Source organism: Bos indicus, chromosome 8 (genome assembly GCF_029378745.1).
Source record: "Bos indicus isolate NIAB-ARS_2022 breed Sahiwal x Tharparkar chromosome 8, NIAB-ARS_B.indTharparkar_mat_pri_1.0, whole genome shotgun sequence".
Classification (NCBI taxonomy): domain Eukaryota; kingdom Metazoa; phylum Chordata; class Mammalia; order Artiodactyla; family Bovidae; genus Bos; species Bos indicus.
Window position 1 is genome coordinate 106,080,607 of NC_091767.1, and position 20,319 is coordinate 106,100,925.

Genomic DNA, 20,319 nt, shown 5'->3' on the forward strand with positions numbered 1-20,319 from the left:
GTAAAGAACCTGCTTGCAGGAGATGCAGAAAACACAGATTTGATACCTGTGTCAGGAACATCTCCTGGAGGAGGGCATGGCAACCCATACCAGTGTTCTTGCCTAGAAAATCCCATGGACAGAGGAGCCTGGCAGGCTACAGTTCCATGGGGTCGCAAAGAGTTGGATATGACTAAAGTGACTTAGCCTGCTCATACCCACCTATAGCATAAAATTGACTATCCATTTTTAAGCATATACATCAGGGACATGCAGCACATTCATGTGGTTGCACTCTCTATCTCCAGAACTTTTTACCTTGCAGAACTGGAATTCTGCACCCAACAAGCAAGGAACCCCAGCCCCACCTCCCAGCCCCTGCAACAGACATTCTACTTTCTGTCTCTATGGTTTCTGACTACTCCAAGTGCCTCACACAAGTAGAACTGCACAGTATTTGTCTTTTTGTGACTGGCTTATTTGACTTAGTGTAATGCCCTCAAGGTTCATCCATGTTCGATGACTGGATGGATGGATTCATGGATGTAAGGTTCACGCACATGTCAGAATCCACTTCCTGTTTAAGGCCAAATAACATCCCGCTGAATGTGTACACCACATTTTGCTTGTTGCAAATAATGGACAATAGAAGCCCACGGACAGGACTTCCCTGGAGGTCCAGTGGCTAAGAATCTGCTTTGCAATGCAAGGGACACCAGTTCAATCCGTGGTCCAGGAAGATCCCACATGCCACAGGGCAACTTAACCTGTGTGCCATAGCTACTGAAGCCCACACACCCTAGAGTCTGCACTCCACCACAAGAGAAGCCTCCAAAATGAGAAGCCTGTGTGCTCTACAGTAGCCTCCACTTACTGCAACTAGAGAAAGACAGTGTGAAGCAATGTAGACCCAGCACAGCCAAAATAAATAAATACATAATTTTTTTATTTGACACTTTGTTGCTTCTGCATTTTCTTAATAGTTATGGTGAATAACACTGCTATGCACCTCTTATTCCTTTTTGAAGTAATTTTGAGCCACACTCCCACAACCATCCTCATGCAGTTACTGAGCACTTACTGAATGCAAAGCACTAAGAAGGGAAAGCGGAGTTTACAAATGGCATGAATCACAATCCCTTCTGGATGAAGGGCAAGAGTTTATAAAGAGCCTAATGAGTAATTCCGAGAGTGGATTAAGTCTGAGCGAATTTTAATTATAAATGTAATGTTACAATGACAATAATTGCCACTATTTTGGTTCCAAACGCAGCATGCATCAACTCACGTGATTCTCAGCAGCAATCCTACAGGGAAGGTGCAGTTAACTCTACTTTGCAAAGGTGGACACAGAGGCAGAGGGAGGCCTAACAACTTGCCCCAGCTTCCTCCCCAGATAGTGAGTGGCTAAAATGGGATCTGAACACTAGAGCATATGCTGCTAAGGACTGAGTTGCTGGGCTGAGTTGAAGAGTTTCAAAGGCTGAGTGGCCACAAAGTTTCTCCTTTCTCTCACAACTTTTCCTCTTTGCTGCTTTGTCTCCTCCTCTGCCAGTTCCAAGTGATTTTAGAGCTCAACTCAGTCAGGATGTGTTCCCTCTCTGGAATATTCAAGCACGCCCATCCTATCTCAACCCTGCACCCCTGCGCTTTCTGCGTCATCAGGGGGTAGAACGCAGATGGACTGAGTAATAAGCCAGCAGGATAGAAGCCAACTTCCCCCTCATCCTAGAGAACGTGTATGAGGCCCTGAGAACCAAGTCCCTCTTTCTCTGTTGTCTGGGTTAACACGGGTAGCCTCTGAGCGTCACTGGGCTAATGTGGTATTACTGAAGGGGGTCTCAAGGAAGCTTCGTCCTGAGCCTGCGTCTATAAGAGTTACATAGTGTTGGGGAGATGGTGGTGTGCAAGCTTCACTTCCTACAGATTCATGATGTTCATTAATATATTAACATCCCTTGGAAAAGCTTCCACCAAGGAAATCAATACAGCAACTTCCTTTATCATAGGATTTCTCAAACCTTTCAAATTAGAGAAAGCTCCTTTTTTTTTTTTTTTTGGTTACATTTAGTAACTCCAAACTATGGCTGTTATTTGGAACCACTCTGAGACAATGGATTTTTATAATACAATACAATGAATATTGTGAGACAGGAAGTTTTTATGAGGCTGTTTGGTACTAAGGATATTTCCATGTAAGGGGATTGAGTGATGCCTGAAGACAGCCTAAAGATTTTTTTTTTTTTGAGCAATTTTTGGTAAATGGCAACCCACTCCTGTATTCTTGCCTGCAGAATCCCATGGACAGAGGAGCCTGGTGGGCTGCAGTCTATGGGGTCGCAAAGAGTCGGACATGACTTAGTGAGTAAACAACAACAGCAATCGATGGTATCTTCATGACTGTGCCAACATAACCACATCGGATTGGGGCATCAAAACGTCCCATGGCCTTCCTCTGAGCCACTCACTTGCCTAGAAGTAGGAATACAGGATGCTTAAGATTCGGTTCTTAACCTCCAGGAAGACACAGATTACCAGCAGAGGGCAAAATGGGGGTGCCCTTCTACAACTGCCCAAATGCAAGCACCGTGTGCTGGTGATGGTGTAGTCACTAAGGCGTGTCTGACTCTTATGACCACGTGGACTGTAGCCCTCCAGGCTCCTCTCTCCATGGGATTCTCAAGGCAAGAATACTGGAGTGGGTGGCCATTTCCTTCTCCAGGGGATCTTCCCAACCCAGGAACTGAACCCGGGTCTCCTGCATTGGAGGGACGGTGGAGCCTGGTGGGCTGCCATCTGTGGGGTCACACAGAGTCAGACATGACTGAAGCGACTTAGCAGCAGCAGCAGCAGCTCCTGCATTGCAGGCAGATTCTTTACTGACTGAGCTACAAGGGCAATATCTGTTCAGTTCAGTTCAGTTCAGTAGCTCAGTCATGTCCAACTCTTTCCGACCCCATGAATTGCAGCACGCCAGGCCTCCCTGTCCATCACCAACTCCCGGAGTTCACTCAAACTCAGGTCCATCGAGTCGGTGATGCCATCCAGCCATCTCATCCTCTGTCATCCCCTTCTCCTCCTGCCCCCAATCCCTCCCAGCATGCTGTCCTGTAATTAAAGAAGAAACGTACTAGCAGCATGAACACAGCAACGAGGGCGCCATGATTCTGGTGGATGGAAGGACAGGATGTTCCAGAAAGGCTGCTCAGAGAAGGTAGCATTTCTGCAAGACAGTGATGAATGAGAAGTAGTGTGCCAGGGACACAGGGGACAATTCAGGAAGCAGGATGACAAGGCTAGGAGATACGAAAGCATATTTTGCATTTTGAAGACATGGCAGACGGGAACATGGTGGCAAGTGAGATCCCAGAGGGCATGACAGCCAGAATCTGAAGTGCTAAGAGGGGATGGGTACCTGTGAAATGGTTTGGCCTTTGATCCTGAGGCTGTGTGGGCAGGTGGTGTGGTTCTGAATGCTTCCAGCAGAAGAGAGGCATGGCCTTACCTGTGTTTGGGTTGGACTGAGCGTATACAGAGCGGCGTGCAGCAGGGAGGCAGTGAATCTCTTTAGGAGGGTCTGAGCCTAGAGTTTATGCTGGATCGCTTTCATTTGTTTCTCTCCCTGCCCCCTCAGCTCACCCATACCTGGCTTTGTGGCTCAAGGAGGCTGGCTTTGATGGACCACCTCAATGAACTCTCTTGCATGGGTACCCCTTGGGTCAGCAAATGGGAGACACCAGCGGAAAGTGTGGTGGGAGGTGGCTGAGCAAGGTTTGGACATCTATCCCTCTGACTTCTCTCCTGTCTGTGTCCCTGACTACAGGTCACAGCTTCCCTTAGGCAGTGCTCTCCATGGGATTCCCTCTCCATGTGCTGGCAACCTACCCCTCACCTAGGACCGCTGCTCCCAGCCACAGGGTACTGAATATCTGCTTTCTAGGACTTGCCCCCACAACTTTCTGCAAAGCCTCGTGTGACACCTTTCACACTTGAGCAAACTGTATGCTTCCTGCTGGGGCCCTTAATATCGGTTTCCTTAGTGAGAAGAAAAAAAAAAAAGGAATCAACGCTCATATCCAGGTCGATTCATGACTCACTGAAATATCCAATGATCTTTCTAACCAGCCTGCATGCTGTGTGTGTGTGTGTGCGTGCGTGTGTGTTTGTGTGTGCATGTACAAGGGCAGATTGGCATTTATCTGGCAGAGTAAGACACCCTAATGGGAAACAAGTGGTCCTACCTAGCCCTGATAAGTGGGTCTTAGAAGGCAGAATGTTTGCTCAGCTTAGCTTATTTTGGTGATGACTGCCCGGAGTTGCTGCCTGCAGAATCTAAAGCCTGGACTGCTTAGGTCAGACAAGAGCAGGGATTTCTAAGGGAACAGTGTGACCTGGAGGCTACGCGATACCTACAGGTAGAGGTTGCTGTAGCAATTTAGAACCACCCATGTAATGGCCGGGGGATGGGGAGGAAGATGACTCAGAAGGTCACATCCAGTTGTGAGCTTATAATTGTCTGAACCTGTCTTTTGAAACTCTAAGAAGCAGTTCAAGGCTTCTGTGATATGAGTGGTTTGTTTACAGCTTAAATTAGAGCGTGCCGTTTTTAATACAAGTGCCAATGGCAGCGCCAGACAGAATCCAGGAGGTACCTACACGGAAGCCTCAACTCTGCCTCTAGCAGAGAAATCTATTTCAGGAAACTTACTGGCACCAAGATGAGAGTATCCAAATATACCCTCTGAGATAACAGATAGATGGATAAAAACAGAGAGATGGAGTAAGACGGCCCAGTTTCCAATTCATCCTCCATATCCCCGTCCACTTGACTATCTTTCTCCTGCATCTCGGCAACCAGAAAAATCTCTCTTCATTTTACAGGTGCAAACGATCATCCTATCATCAGACACAAAAGCAGAAGGACCTCTAAATACCATCAAGTTCAGAGGCGGTAAATACCTGACCCGTCTGTCACCACTCCCATCTGCTGAAGTCAGGCCTCATGAGTCAATCCTAACAATCTTTCCAGCTGAGTCAGTCTGTAGCATCAGAAATCTTCCAAGCTTAACATCCAAGGCAGCCCCGCCCATTTGTCTGAGTTGGCACCTAAGAGGTCTTCTCTAATTTAGTCCAACCTCTCGGGCAGATGGATGCACCGAAGCCCAGGGAGGATTTTCAAGACAAGGGTTGGAGTCGCTGTTTGGCTTATGGTCCCCCGACTCCCTTCCATGCTTGTCTCTCTGCTTTATGATCCTGTTCCCTCATTGTAGATGACTAAGCCAGAGGTCAGCTCCTAACTCAAGCCAGGCCAATAAGATTCCTTCTCTAGGATTCTTCAAACTGCAGCTCAAGGAAGAGAAGCATTCACTGTTTGGTGGTAAGAACATGAGAGCCCTAGAAACTCATGGTTATCACAACCCAACCACGGGAGTGGGAGTGGGGAGGAATGAAGCCATCGCGGAATGATGCAGAGAGGAAAGACAGAATTCTAATGCCACATAATTCACTCAACTTCCTTCATCCCTCCGGCCAAGCTGATCTTTCACCCTTCCCATGGCAGCCTTCCAACACAGTTGCCATTAAGCTAATTTGAATTAGGTTTCTTTCTCCTGGAGCCAAAAACATCTGACTAATAAAGAGCAGAAAGGATTTCCACGCAGCATGGGGGCGGGGGGCAACACGGTGGCATGCTGGATAGAGTAAAGGTCTTGAGATCAGAAGCTTTGTGTTCAAATTCCAGCTCATTCTCTTACCAGTGGTTCTACTTAAGATCTTAGAACATCAGCTTCTTAATCTGTAAAACGGTGGAAGAGGGGAATAAAAATAGCCTTGACTTTAGAAGATGACTGTAAGGATCACATATAAGATGCTATATAAAAGCCTCTGCCCAGTCAAGCGAGACCAAAACGCTGCCTATGCCTGTCTTCAGTGTGGAATCAGGACTGAAACCCAGGCGTCTTGACTCTCAGCCCAGGGAGCTTGCCAAAAAAAAAAAAAAAAAATCATATTTTTATATGTCTTTCTCCCTTCTCTCTCTCTTTCCCCACTGAAAGATCTGCGGTCCCATTTTAACACTAGAAGTCCCATTTGAAAAGTGTTTAACTTCTAATGCAGATATAACAAGTCGTTTCTCAGTTTCACTGTATCTGCAAAGCCTTCTATAATTTAACATCAAATATTTATTATTACATTTATTAAACTTTTAATAATTTAGCATCTCCTGCATGTAAGAGAGAAGCTTAGCTAACTGGTTCCCCTTTATCCAACCTGGGTCACTTCAATATTTATATTCCAAAGTCTCCATTTGAGTTTCATTTAGCAGAGGCTGCGCCGCGGGCCGTCCACCCCAGCTGACAGTCGATGTCTGCTACAGCCTCCCCAGTGGCAAAGACTAACAGAAATCCGGTGCCGGATGGTGTTTGAGGAGATTTACCGAGGCTGGGCAGAAACACATCCTAATAGACTTCACTTTTATTATGATTGCTAAACTAAAATGGGGGAAAATATACGACTCTGGGCTCACTGGCTGACTGACAGCCAGCGAGGCTGGGAAGAGATGCGGGTAGAGCGCAGATCCATTTGTTGCGGAGTGCAAAGCTCTTTATGTTAATGCTTCTCAGAGGAGCTTCACATGCCTAAAGACGGGTAGGGAGGTGGTGGTACAGGGCAAATTCCAACATCCAAATCCCATCTGTGAGTGCTAAACAGATGCCCTATTGCCCCCAAAGTCTCCCCTGACTCCGTTTCATATTTCACCTTCCACTTGAATGGAACAGACTTCCACACGCACTCAGTGGATTCAGTGGTCAGCAAAGATGAGGACAGATGGTCCAATGCATGGATCCCTCAGTCTCACAGAGAACCCCTGCACCAGCAGCCTGGGGGTGCACAAGCCTGATGCAGACCCAAAATCCACGCTTCTGGCAGTTGCCCTGAGTGTGTCTGTGCTGTCGTGTCCAGCTCTTTGTGACTCATGGCTCCTCTGTCCATGAGATTTCCCAGGCAAGAATACTGGAGTAGCTTGCCACTTCCTCCTCCAGGGGATATTAGCCAACATTTACTGAGCACTCACCCTACAACTTGAGTTCAAATTCTGATTCTGCCACACACTGCCTGTAACCTGTTGGGTAAATGATTTAAACTTCTGGTGCCTCAGTTTCCTCCTCTATGCATGGTATAGTAACTCCATCATTGAGTCATTGTGGAGAAATCAGAACGAACCCACCTAAAGTTTAGACAGGGCCTGATCCAAAATAAACGCTTAATACATGTGAGCCATGATTATTTATGACTGTGGTGCTAAGAGTTTAAGTGTGTTATCTTATTCAACCGGCAAAAACATCCAAAGATACAATAGCAATTATCATTCCCATTTGCATTTAGGAAACCGAGGCTCACAAAGCTTAAATACATTGCCCGAAGTCAGCTGCCAAGTGGTGGAGAAGGAATCAGAACTCAGGGAGTTTGATTCCAGAGCCTTCACTATTCTCTCTGCCCAAATCTCCCTTCTTCTGTGTTTCAAGCAGGTAAGTGAGCTGCCTACTGAAGTTCTCATGCCCTTTGGGAAAAGAATGTCTACGTGAGTAACTGGTGTGAAGGGAAAAGCACCTGGGTCCTGAGACTGTCTAATAAGGGCTGCAGAAGCCCACCCGTGTTTCAGCATCTCCCTGGGGAGGGAAGTATGCTTCTTGGTTCCTTACCATGCAAACACACACACACACACACACACACACACACACACACACACACACACACACAGAGGCACTCATTTACAAAATCTGTTGAAGTTGTAGCGAAGTTAAAGGTAAGAAATGTGAATTCTACTTCTTGATTATGTTTATCCATTATTAATCATAGTACATACACGAGGAGACTGAGGCACAGAGAAGTTATACAACTTGTCCACAGTCACACAGCCAGTAAGTGGCAGAACCAGCATTTGAGTCTGAAGACTCTGAGTCAAGACTCCATGCTCCTCCTCTCTAGAGGGCATCTGGGGTACCAAACCACTCAAGGCCCGCATCAAGACTCTGCTCACCTGAGGCTCAGCAGCCCTGGGCCTTCCTGTCCAGGTGTCACAGGGTAAGACACCACCTGCCCTGGGGGAGCCTCAATGCTGCCTACCCCCCACCCCCTGCTGCCCTGCTGCTCTGACCCCTCACCTCTGCTGCTGAGGCCTTCGGTGATCAAAAGGAAAGCAGGGGCCCTTCTGAGTCTGCTTCCAGGCCACAAACTACATTTTCGTCACCTTAACCCAACTAGGTCAGATGATTACTTCCTTATTTGTACTAAAATGCTGTCCGGAACTTCCCGCCCATAGAATACCAGCTACACATTAGGGTGTTGTACTAGTTACTCTATGTACATGACCTTGATTCTAACAACAACCCTCTGAAGGAAACAGCAGTCTCTACCTTCTAGATTCGGAAATGAAAGTTGGAAGAGGTGAACTGACTTGGCCCAGGGAGTTCAGGGAGCAATTGCGGTGTCAAGATTCATATCCAAATCTGCAGGAGTCCAAGAAACACTCACTTTCCCACACCTGCTTCTCCTTCTGGTCCTTACATTTCCAGAGCCTACCACAGTAGGCTACCACTAGTGTCTACCACACAAGGAAGAAGCTAGAGTGCTTTTGATGAGGATTTCACCCTAGAATGGATGGCCCAAGTTTCTAGAACACACTGTACCTGACCAGGTGTACTGTCTGGGCAAAAGGCAGACTCTGATGTCTGTACCAACCACACAGGAGCACCTGCTGGGACCCTGAATGGTGAATACGCTCTCCTTTACCATAAAGGAGGCTGAGCACTGAAAAACTGATGCTTTCAAATTGTGGTGCTGGAGAAGACTCTTGAGAGTCGCTTGGACGGCAAGGAGATCAAACCAGTCAACCCTAAAGGAAATCAACCCTGAATACTCACTGGAAGGACTGATGCTGAAGCCAAAGCCCCAATACTTTGGCCACCTGATGCTGGGAAAGAGTGAAGACAAGAGGAGAAGGGGGCTAAGAGGATGAGATAGTTGGATAGCATCACCAACTCAAAGGACATGAGTTTGAGTGAACTCCAGGAGATAGTGAAGGGCAGGGAATCTGGTGTGCTGCAGTTCATGGGGTCACAAAGAGTCGGACGTGACTTAGCAACTGAACAACAGCAAGTGCCCCCAGAATCTCTGCTGACTGTCTCAGCCAGGCATCCAGAGCTGAGGAAAGACGAGGAGAGGGAGGAGGCAGTTTGAGCTTCCATGCCGTCTCTTCTCACTGCTTCCTCTGCCACGTGCCCCTGGGCATTACCTGCCAGACACACTGACCTGGAGCCTGGAAGCGCCCACATCAGGCATGTCACTCCAAGACCCCATGTCTTGTCTACACATCTGCAGGTTTTGCCTTTTTCATTGTTGTTGTTCAGCATCCATTCGCTGCATGCCCTGATTCCCCTCATCCTACCTGCAATCTCAATCCATGTGGTAAAGGTCCCCCATCTTTGCTGGCTTGAGAGTGGGTCAGTGACCCAGGTGTGGCTAATTTTCGTCATTTATTTGAGATATTGGTGTTAGTGTTAGTTGCTTAGTCACATCTGACTCTTTGTGACTACATAGACTGCAGCCTGACAGGCTCCTCTGTCTATGGAATTCTCCAGGAAATAATACTGGAGTGGGGTGCCATTCCCTTCTCCAGGGGATCTTCCCAACCCAGGGATTGAACCTGGGTCTCCTGTATTGCAACCAGATTCTCTACCATCTAAGCCATCTGCTGCTGCTGCTGCTGCTAAGTCGCTTCAGTCATGTCCGACTCTGTGCAACCCCATAGATGGAAGCCCACCAGGCTCCCCCATCCCTGGGATTCTCCAGGCAAGAACACTGGAGTGGGTTGCCATTTCCTTCTCCAATGCATGACAGTGAAAAGTGAAAGTGAAGTCGCTCAGTCATGTCCAACTCTTAGCGACCCCATGGACTGCGGCCTACCAGGCTGCCCCATCCATGGGATTTTCCAGGCAAGAGTACTGGAGTGGGTTGTCATTGCCTTCTCCAGATCTAAGCCATCAAGGAAGCTTAAATATCGTCAAATACAACAAACAGAGGCATCATAGCCAAGAGGCGAGCAGCATGGAGTCATAATTCAGATCTTCAGGACTCAAATCCTGGTTCTGCCACTTCTTGGCTGTGTGACTATGGGCAAGTTACATAACCTCTCTGTGCCTCAGTTTCCTCAACCAGTTAATAAGGGTAAAGATGAAATGAGCTCATTTCAGCAAATACTTGGGAAGTGCCACACAAGGAGGAGCTCTCACTGCTGTCACTCAGTACCAGGACTTTTGCTTAAATCATAAGGAAACAGGGCATCTCTTTGCCCTGGCAATGCCTGGCTGAGGCTGCGAGCCTGGAGTTGTTGGTGAGAGTGTGCCCAACAATGACATTAACACAGAGGAAGACAGAGGTGAGGGATGGGAGAGAGACAGAAACGCTGAGGCCCAGCAACTTTATAGAGCCTATAAATCCTGCTGGACTCAAAGCCATTGCCACCCTGGAATTTTCAAGTTTTTCCATCCTTTGTTTTTTATGGAAGCCAGATGAGCCTTAGCTTGTTTTGCTGCCAGGATGCGAAGTCAGCGGACACTAGAACCACCTGAGTAGTTAAACCAGATTACTGCTTAAACAAGATTACAGGGCCCGCCTCCGAAACATCTGATTCAGGTCTTGACTGATGTTTGCATTTCCTACGGCTGCTGGAACAAATCGTCACACATCGGGATGGCTTAAAACTATCAGAACTCCGAAATCAGTATCACTAGGTATCCCGAAATCAGTACCACTAGGTATTCTTGCCTGGAAAATCCCGTGGACAGAGGAGCCTGATGGGCTGCTGTCCATAGGGTCGCACAGAGTTGGACACGACTGAAGCGACTTAGCATGCCATGCATTGGAGAAGGAAATGGCAACCCACTCCAGTATTCTTGCCCGGAGAATCCCAGGGACAGAGGAGCCTGGTGGGCTGCTGTCTATGGGGTCACACAGAGTTGGACACAAATGAAGCAGCAGTACCAGGCCAAAGCCAAGGTGTTAGCAAGGCTGCTCCACCCCTCCCACCGCTGCCTGCCCCCGTGAGGTCCTGGAGGAGAAGATGCCTCGTGCCTCTCCCAGCTCCTGGCGGCTCCCAGCACCCCCTTCTGTGGTTGTCTCACTCTAGTCTCAGATTCCCTCTCCACATTGCCATCTCCTCTGGGTGTATTACATGCCCTTCTACTTCCCTCCTATGAGGGCACCTGTAATGGTATTTGAGGCCCATCCAGATAATCCAGGATAATCAACTTTCTTTAAGATTCTTAACTAAATCCCATCTGCAAAGACCATTTCTTTTCCCAAATAAGGGAAGGTTTACGGGTTCTAGGGATTAGAAACTGACCCCGTCGGGGGTCACTGCCAGTGTACCACAGTTGGAGTCAAAGAACCTGCTTTCTAACAAGGTTGCAGGTGATGCTGAGAATACACACTTTGAGAACCAGTGGCCGGACGACATCCTGCTGAGACTTGGCAGTTTGGCTCAGAGGCCCTCTCCTCCATGAAGCGGGTCCTTCAACTCCCAGGTGAGTTAAACCACCTGTTTCCTTGGGTCCTTTCTCTGCCCTGAACTTTCCCCCTAACTTCAACAGTCACAAAGTAGAACATGTTTCGTTTGCAATTTTGTCTCATTTAACACACCAAGATCTCTGTCTTAACATTTCTCTATCTTCGATACTTAGCCTGGCACATGGTAAGTGAAAGTGAAGGTGTAAGTCACTCAGTCGTGCCTGACTTTATAACTCCATGGACTGCAGACTGTCAGGATCCTCTGTCCATGAGATTTTCCAGGCAAGAATACTAGAGTGGGTAGCCACTCGCTTCTCCAGGGCATCTTCCTGATCCAGGGATTGAACCCAGGTCTCTTGCATTACAGGTGGATTCTTTATGTCTGAGCCATCAGGGAAGCCCAGAAACATCTAGCCAGTCTCCCTGCAGGGAGTCAAGCCCCGGCCTCCCACATGACAGGCAAGGATACTCACCACTATACTAATGAGGAGGCACAAGGTAGGTGTTAAATAAATTTTTAGTGCTTGAAAAAAATTTTTTTAGTGCTTGGAATTGAGAGGTCAAAAGAACAAGGAACTCTTCTAAATTCTATCGAGAACCAATTCAATGTGAAAATTGTCACCAAGTGAGCCATGCTGGCTTGCATTCTGATGTCCCATTATTCTTTCAGTGTTGTACGGGAATTAACAGTATTTCACCATTTCATTTTCATTGACTTGAGATCATAGAAAAATCGCTGAGGGGCTCCAAAAGCTGGGCTTTGTGGATGATTATTATTCCAACCATAATAGCAACTCTTGTGTCTCTCTTCTAAGAAGAATCAGCTCTCGGTGAAACTATGAAGAAGGCCCACTGTGTAGCAATAAGTGCTGTTTGCCATGCTTCTCTCCCCAAGAGTATCTTTTATTTCATCTCTCAAGTCAAGTTTCTTTTTCAGCGCTCCTCGCTGCACCATGCAGTCCCTGAAAGCCTAGGTGGGCCTTATTCATCACTGTATTCCTATGGCACCTGGCACAGTGCCTGGCACACAGGAGGGGCCCAGATGAGGTTTTCAGAATTGAAAGGAATCTGCACGCAATTTAACTCGAGTTCGCTTCTCCACCTTTGTAGCTGACATCATTAGTGTTTCGAATGCTAAAGCTCTCATTCCCAGCAACTTCCTGCTGGAACAGGCCCGAGAATGGGCGCTGTCCAGGGGAGAGTTCTTTTCTTTGGCCCTTCAACCCTTCAGACTTAAAAGCCATCCCTCCCACCTTAAATTCCACACAGCCGAATCTGTGCACAATTCAAGGTTAATTGCCAATGTTTCTCTCCTGCACATCCTTTTCTGATTCCTTTGGTCAGGAATTTTTCCTTCATTTCCAATCCCAAGGCACTCTGTGTACACCGCTTCAATTATTCTGCAAATACCCCATATCCATAAAGCCACGGGACCTACTATACTAAACAAGATTTTATATATTCATTTAAATTTTCCTCAAGCCCCATGACAAAGGGGTTAACGCAAATTCTCAATACCAAGACCTTATTGATTTTAAGATGCACCGTAGAGTAGATGAAGCCTTTCAGCAAAAGAAAGAGAAAGAATTAAAGAGAGAATAGGAATGCACTATACTATGTCACAATAACAACAACATAATAACAACAAATGCTTCTAGAGAGTTCGGAGAAGGCAATGGCACTCCACTCCAGTACTCTTGCCTGGAAAATCCCATGGGTGGAGGAGCCTGGTAGGCTACAGTCCATGGGGTTGCTAAGAGTTGGACACGACTGAGCCACTTCACTTTCACTTTACACTTGCATGCATTGGAGAAGGAAATGGCAACCCACTCCAGTGTTCTTGCCTGGAGAATCCCAGGGACGGGGGAGCCTGGTGGGCTTCCATCTATGGGGTCGCACACAGTTGGACACAACTGAAGCAACTTAGCAGCAGCAGCAGCTAGAGAGTTCACCATGTGCCAAACTCAGTGCTTTACAGGGATGGTGACTGCAGCCATGAAATTAAAAGATGCTTGCTCCTTGGAAGGAAAGCGATGGCAACCTTAGACAGTGTATTAAAAAGCAGAGACATCACTTTGCAAACAAAGGTCCGTATAATCAAAGCCATGGCTTTCCCAGTAGTCATGTATGGATGTGAGAGTTGGACCATAAAGAAGGCTGAGTGTCGAAGAATTGATGCTTTCAACTGTGGTGTTGGAGAATACTCTTGAGAGTCCCTTGGACAGCAAGCAGATCAAACCAGCCAGTCCTAAAGGAAATAACCCTGAATGTTCTTTGGAAGGACTGATGTTGAAGGTGAGACTCCAATACTCTGGCCAAGTGATGCAAAGAGCTGACTTACTGGAAAAGACCCTGATGATGGGAAAGATTGAGGGCAGGAGAAAAAGGGGATGACAGAGGATGAGATGGTTGGATGGCATCACTGACTCAATGAACATGAGTTTGAGCAAACTCTGGGAGATGGTGAAGGACAGAGAAGCCTGGCCTGCTGCTGTCCGTGGCATCGCAGAGACAGACACAACTGAGCAACTGAACAACAACATGCCTTTTAATTCTCACCACTCTCTTATCCAGCACAGATAGTCTTCTATCTGTGTTATCCACGGGGCCACCAGAGCTTTGGATAAGCTCTTGCAGCAAGCAAGTGGGAGACCCGGGACTGGAACTCAGGTAGTTCAGTTGGGCTCTACAGTCTCTGCTTTTTGAAGAATGAACTACCTTACATAACAGACTGCATCTTTAATCAAAATATGCCATACATAGAGAAAAATGTGCAAATTATATCGACACAAATAGATGAATTTTTACAGAATGAAAACACGCATACAACCACCACCCAGATCAAGAGATCAAATATTGCCAGGATACTTCCCTTAAATCACTATGCCCTCCATCACCCCAAGGTAATCCCTACTTTATTTCTAATATCATAGTTTAGCCTTTACTGTTTTTGATCCTTATTTAACCATAATATTCATTTGTGTATGGCTTCCATAATTCAGCCTTATATTTGTGAAATTCATCAGTGGTGATGTGTGTAAGGGTCGTATTCATTAACATTCAGCATCAATAACATTCCATTGTTTTGTTTCATTTATCTGTTTTTGTTGTTGTTGTTATTGACAGGCATCTGCATTTTCCCCCTAGTTTTCTGGCAGTACAAATGAATACCATTATTACTATTCTTGAACATATTATTTGTGGTTTTCCCAGTTGATGCTAGTGGTAAAGAACCAGCCTGCCAATGCAGGAGACCTAGGAGACGTGGGTTTGATCCCTGGGTTGGGACGTTCCCCCAGAAGAGGGCAAGGCAACCCACTCCAGTATTCTTGCCTGGAGAATCCCATGGACAGAGGAGCCTGGCAAACTGCAGTCCATAGGGTTGCAAAGAGTAGGACATGACTGAAGCAACTTAGCACGCACACACAGACACACACATCTATAGGATAGGGGACTTCCCAGGTGGCGCTGGTGGTAAAGAACCAGCCTGCCAATGCAAGAGACATAAAAGACATGGGTTCTAGGCTTGGATTGGGAAGATCCCTGGGAGGAGGGCATGGCAACCCACTCCAGTATTCTTGCCTGGGGAATCCCATGGACAGAGGAGCCTGGAGGGCTACAGTCCATAGGATCGCAGAGTCCGACAGAACTGAAGCATCATAGTGCATGCACACACATACATGCACACACACACATCTATAGGATAAGCAGATGCTCACCTTTAATAGATACAGCCCTGTAGATTTACACAGTGGTCACACTAACTTACATCCCCACTATAAAGGTATGGGAGTTTCAGCTTTTCTATATCCTTACCAACATTTGTCATCAATTTTTTTTTTTAAATTTAGACACCCAGGTGAGTTGAGCCTGTACTTTTTGAGTCTAACTTGCTCTGTCTCTCCTAATGTGAGATTCCATAAATTCATATCATCCATAAATTCATATCTGCCCATAAATTCCATAAATTCATATAAATTCAACTCTGTCATGGATTTAAAACTAAAACAAAAAAATCAAATAAGAAAGCAGCTTTAAATTTTCCCTCCCAATCCTATCCAAACGCTTATTTTTTCCTTCCTCACTCTGCTTTTTTTCCTTTAATCTCACAGTTGTGATTCTGTGGCATATTATTGGCTATCTATAATTATGATCTGTTATTTATTAATTTCTAACATAGCATATGACTGAAACTTATTAATTCTTTAAACGCCTATGATATGCTTGCTTGGGCAATGTCATGTCAAACAAGGTTTATTAGTGAAACTTGGAAAACTCAACCTACAGAGCACAGATTCTTTTGAATGGTGATGATTACAATCTTTCATCCACCCTTGCAATGAAACTGATGGCATGTGAGAAGAAAGATGAAGGTAAGACTTAAAAGGCTGTCTGCAACTGCAAGCCCAGACAAAGACATGCGGGCACCCCAAACAAGATAAAAATCTAGTGACCTAATCAAACCAACATTCTTCAAATATTTGAAGTATATTTTGAACATTCTTCAAAGGGTTGAGAAGGAGGACCCCAAATTGCAAAACAGTATCCTTTCTCCCATCCTGAGCAATTCTGATCTGGTCCTAACTTGATGAAGGCACACCCTCTGTGTAACCAGGCACAGCTTTCTTAGCAGTTCAGAAACATCTAATTGTTATCAGTTCATGGCCTTTGAAGGTCTCACCCCCTTCAACTTACTACAGTATTCCTTTCAATTACATATAAAATTTTCCCTGAAATAAATTCTAGTCTATACTTTTCTCAATTTTGTTTTAGTATTTCCAAAGATGTTTTAAAGTCCTTGGAAGCTGATATTCTGGTCCTCTCCATGTCTGGCTTGCTGTTGAATGTAATAATTCAAATTGAAGGAGAAAAGCCAACTGAATTATCCTGCAGACCGTGGTCACTCTCAGCAGTATGACATAGCATGCAAACTTCCTGACTCAGCCTTCCCCATCGTGACCAGTTTCTACTTGAACTCTACTGTCAGAAGAATTGAATGCATCTAAAATTGATAAGCCTGTACTTTTGGAAGTATATTATGTACCAGTATTTACACATATTATTTAATCATTACAACAATTCTTAGGCGGTATTTCAATGACATCAAACCAGTCGATCCTAAAGGATATCAACCCTGAATATTCACTGGAAGGACTTATGCTGAAGCTGAAGCTCCAGTACTTTGGCCACCTGATGTGAAGAGCTGACTCACTGGAAAAGACTGATGCTGGGAAAGACTGAGGGCAGAAGGAGAAGGGGACAACAGAGGATAAGATGGTTAGATGGCATCATGGACTCAATGGACATGAGTTTGAGCAAACTTGGGCAGATAGTGAAGTATAGGAAAGCCTGGCGTCCTGCAATCCACGGGCTCACAGAGTTGGATACGACTGCACAACAACAACAATTTCAATGAAATAGTTAAGAACATGGGTTCAGGAGGTGGGGAGATGGCAGGCTGAAGTTTGGCTCCACCACTTCCTAGTGAAGGTATCACCTGTATACCTCAGACTTTCTTCTTTTTAATTTGTAAAATAAAAATAATAATAGCATTATTTTGGGGGTTGATGTAAGACTATAATGAGATAATGCTAGTAAAGTGTTTAGGAATGATCAGTGGAGATGAGTTATTATTATTACTCCATATTGTGAGGATATTACTATCTTCATTTTGCAAAGAGATGGAAAGTTAGTAAGTTGAACTTGACCAGGGTCATATAGCTCATCCATGGTAGAGAAGGGATTCCAAGTCAGACTTGGTCAACTCCAGAATGAGTGTTGAACCATCAGCCAGTCTGACATCTATAGCTTCAGTGAAACTACAAATTCAATGTCAACAATACAGAACTCTGAGGAAGTCTGGTAGAGACCTTCCAGTTGATTTGAGACAAGGTCACAAGGCCTCTTCAAGAAGAATCCTTCAACCAGATGCTCTTTTCTCCATTTCTGAAATATGTAATACTGAGTAACCTTAGCACTGAAGGTTTACTGAAGGCTTACTGATGCTTTACTGAAGTTACACTGACCTCAGCTCCAACAAAAACAGAAGCCATGATAATTTGCCATGAATCAATTTGTATGCACACGAAACCATCTTAGTTTTTAGTAGTTATCACTTCATTTTCTAAATATTATCCTTTTAATTTTCTTTTAAAAATTACTTCTTTGGAGAAACACCAATAAAAAATCACGTTGTGTCCATCCCTTCATGAAAGGCTGAGAAGGTGAGTCTCCCTATCAAGATGCCACAGACATCAATAGCATCTTATGTGAAAAGGCAGCTGTGCAGTGGTAGAATAACAAGCACTGGAAGTATGGGGCCGTGCCTCCACGTTCCAGTTCAGGAGCTCATAAGCTGAGTACAAACCAGTTCCAAAAGCAAAAGCTGAGTCCATTTTTTGCAACATTCAAATGCTAGAATTCTTCAACTAATCAAATCAGGAGGGGGAGGGGATAAAAACCTACACTAGAATGCTCCAGAATAGTGCTAGATTCAGGTCTAAGATCACCTGTTTAATTAAATCAATAAACATTTAGTAGATGTCCAATATGGACTGGGAACTGGGAATTAAAAAGCGAAGTAAGTTATTTTCTTTGACCTTGAGGGATTCACTACATAATAGCACAGAATGATATGTAAGCAACTAATTAGAACACAGTAGAGTAAGTCTATAATGAAATTAACTACAAGGTGCAAAATGTGGAAAGAAAGATGTAGTCGCCATCGTTTCATGAGTAAAGAGCAAGTTCATTTGACCTGGACATTTCTCTCCTATTGATTAGCCCAGAGTCTGTTTCTCGTATCAGAGTCAAAAGAGAAAGCACTTCATCCTCCAATATTTTACCTTCACGACTTTTCAATATACTATTAAGTAATGGTCTTTTATAAGAGAAGACCATTAAAGATCCCAGAATGAGCTAGATAATGTGTTAACCTCTTTCATGTTTTATATAAGCCCCAAAGGAAAGCAATAATGTTGAAATACAGAGGCACTGAGGCCCACCATGGAGGTCAATTTCAGGAGTGTGGAGCATGGCACACTGGATGTTTCTTATATACCAACTAGGCAGCTGCCTGCTTTAACATCATGAAGAGCACTTTTCCACAGGAGTTATGAGATCCTGAAAGGGAGGGCCTCCCAGGGCTCTAAGAAGCCCATGGTTTGGGTGCTGGAGATGACTTCCCTACCTGACGTCTGCGGGGTCTTCTGTGACGAGCACGTCAGTCTTGCAGCTGGCCAGTGGGTTGATGGACAGCTCCACGGGGGGGACCACGAAGCTTTTGCTGACAGGAAGCCAGAGTCCTTGGCCCAAGCTGAAAGTAGACCTGCAATGTAAGAGTTTCCATTGGGGGACTCCCTGGGAAGCAGAGAAAAAAAACAGGAAAAAGGGGCCCCTCCTCCCATTCGTTCTAGAACCTTTTCTAACTTGCAGACCCAACTGAGTCGCCTGCATGCTTCAAGGCTTGATGTTGGCCAACTTCGCCCAGACATGGATGGTCATTTTCTCCCTCTGTTAATCATTTAGCCCGTGCATGACTCTATATTGCTAGTCCTGTTTTCCTGAGTTTAGGTCCTGATTCCTAATTAGCAGTGGGCTTTGTGAAGACAGGGACTATTTCAGCTCTGCTTTCCCAAGCAGGCCTGATAGCGAGCAGAAGGACCTAAAGTGACTGCTGGCAGGGGAAGCCTGCACAAAGGTGAAGAGTATGCACTCTGAATCAATTTCAACCAAAATCCGATTCCCAGTTCTGCCCCTTAATTTGCTGTATGTCTTCATCAGTTTAAGTACGAAGTTTTCACACAAGATTTCATGGTAGTGGCAGGAAGAGATTCTATGGCTAGAGAATATTTTTAAACCACTGGACTAGATAATCAGTAATGTCTCCTCCAGTTCAAATATCTGAATCTATTAAGTCTAGATGCCAGACAAATGGAAATCAGATTCCCATAGCAACCTGGACCATTGCATCCCAGAAATGCACAGGTTCAATTAACTAAGGATGTATAACTATACCTCCCCATCAGACCGTTCCCCAACAGAACTGTCAACTCACCTGAGGATCTTTTCAGGGGCTTGCTCCCCTGTCACCAGATCATAGCCCCTCTCCAGTGTCGTGTATGGCCAGGGACTGTGGGAAAAAATTGAGAAAGGGAAAGAAAAAGAGAGAAGAGATGGTTATTAGTCAGAAGCAGATGCAATTCCTATGTGGACACTGCTGAAGAACTGCTACAAATTATGGAATTTTGCAGAGGTAATGTTTGGATAAGTCTATTTACATAATACCGGTCTCCATTTCACAGAAGCACTCAGCATTTCAAAGTCCTCCTGGTCCCTTTTGGAGTTAACACATAAAATACGTGATTCTTCTTCACTAGTCCACTCAAGAGAGTGTCCTTTGATTACTTATGGTTTGGGAGGGTGAGCGACAATTAGCATTTGTTCTCTAGAAGATCTGTCATCAGTCATGTACTGATGGGACTCAGTGGGAAATAGGATTCACTTCCCCAGGAACACAACCATTGCAAAGGAAGTGGCGTCCATGGGGAGCAGTGGAGGGCCCCCACTGTCCCTGCCTCACCTGGTGTTCTTTGCTACTCACCCTTCACTCTGCCCCCAGTCACTGCGAACACACAGGTGTCTGTGAGCCGGGTCAGGGGCATAGCCTTCGTGGCAGCTGCACTCTCCTGTAAGCCAAAAGAGGAAAGGATCTTGTGAAATACTGCCTGCCCCAAACAGTCTTCTCTCCTGGTGTCCTTGTTTTCTTGGAATGTA

The 20,319-nt window shown here is 45.5% G+C and overlaps 1 protein-coding gene across 3 annotated transcripts in view; it reads right to left on the bottom strand.

Moving 5' to 3' along the window:
* The window catches only part of ASTN2 (astrotactin 2), a 1,047,731-nt gene that overhangs the window by 529,630 nt on the left and 497,782 nt on the right, over positions 1 to 20,319 (bottom strand). For 2 of the 3 annotated variants that reach the window (XM_070795372.1, XM_070795370.1), the window contains 3 exons: positions 20,147 to 20,231; positions 19,601 to 19,675; positions 18,734 to 18,871 (listed from right to left, as the gene is read on the bottom strand). In XM_070795372.1, coding sequence (XP_070651473.1) covers positions 18,734 to 18,871; positions 19,601 to 19,675; positions 20,147 to 20,231 — 298 coding nt within the window. The remainder of the gene's footprint in view (positions 1 to 18,733; positions 18,872 to 19,600; positions 19,676 to 20,146; positions 20,232 to 20,319) is intronic. The other variant, XM_019966821.2, reaches the window with a different exon arrangement.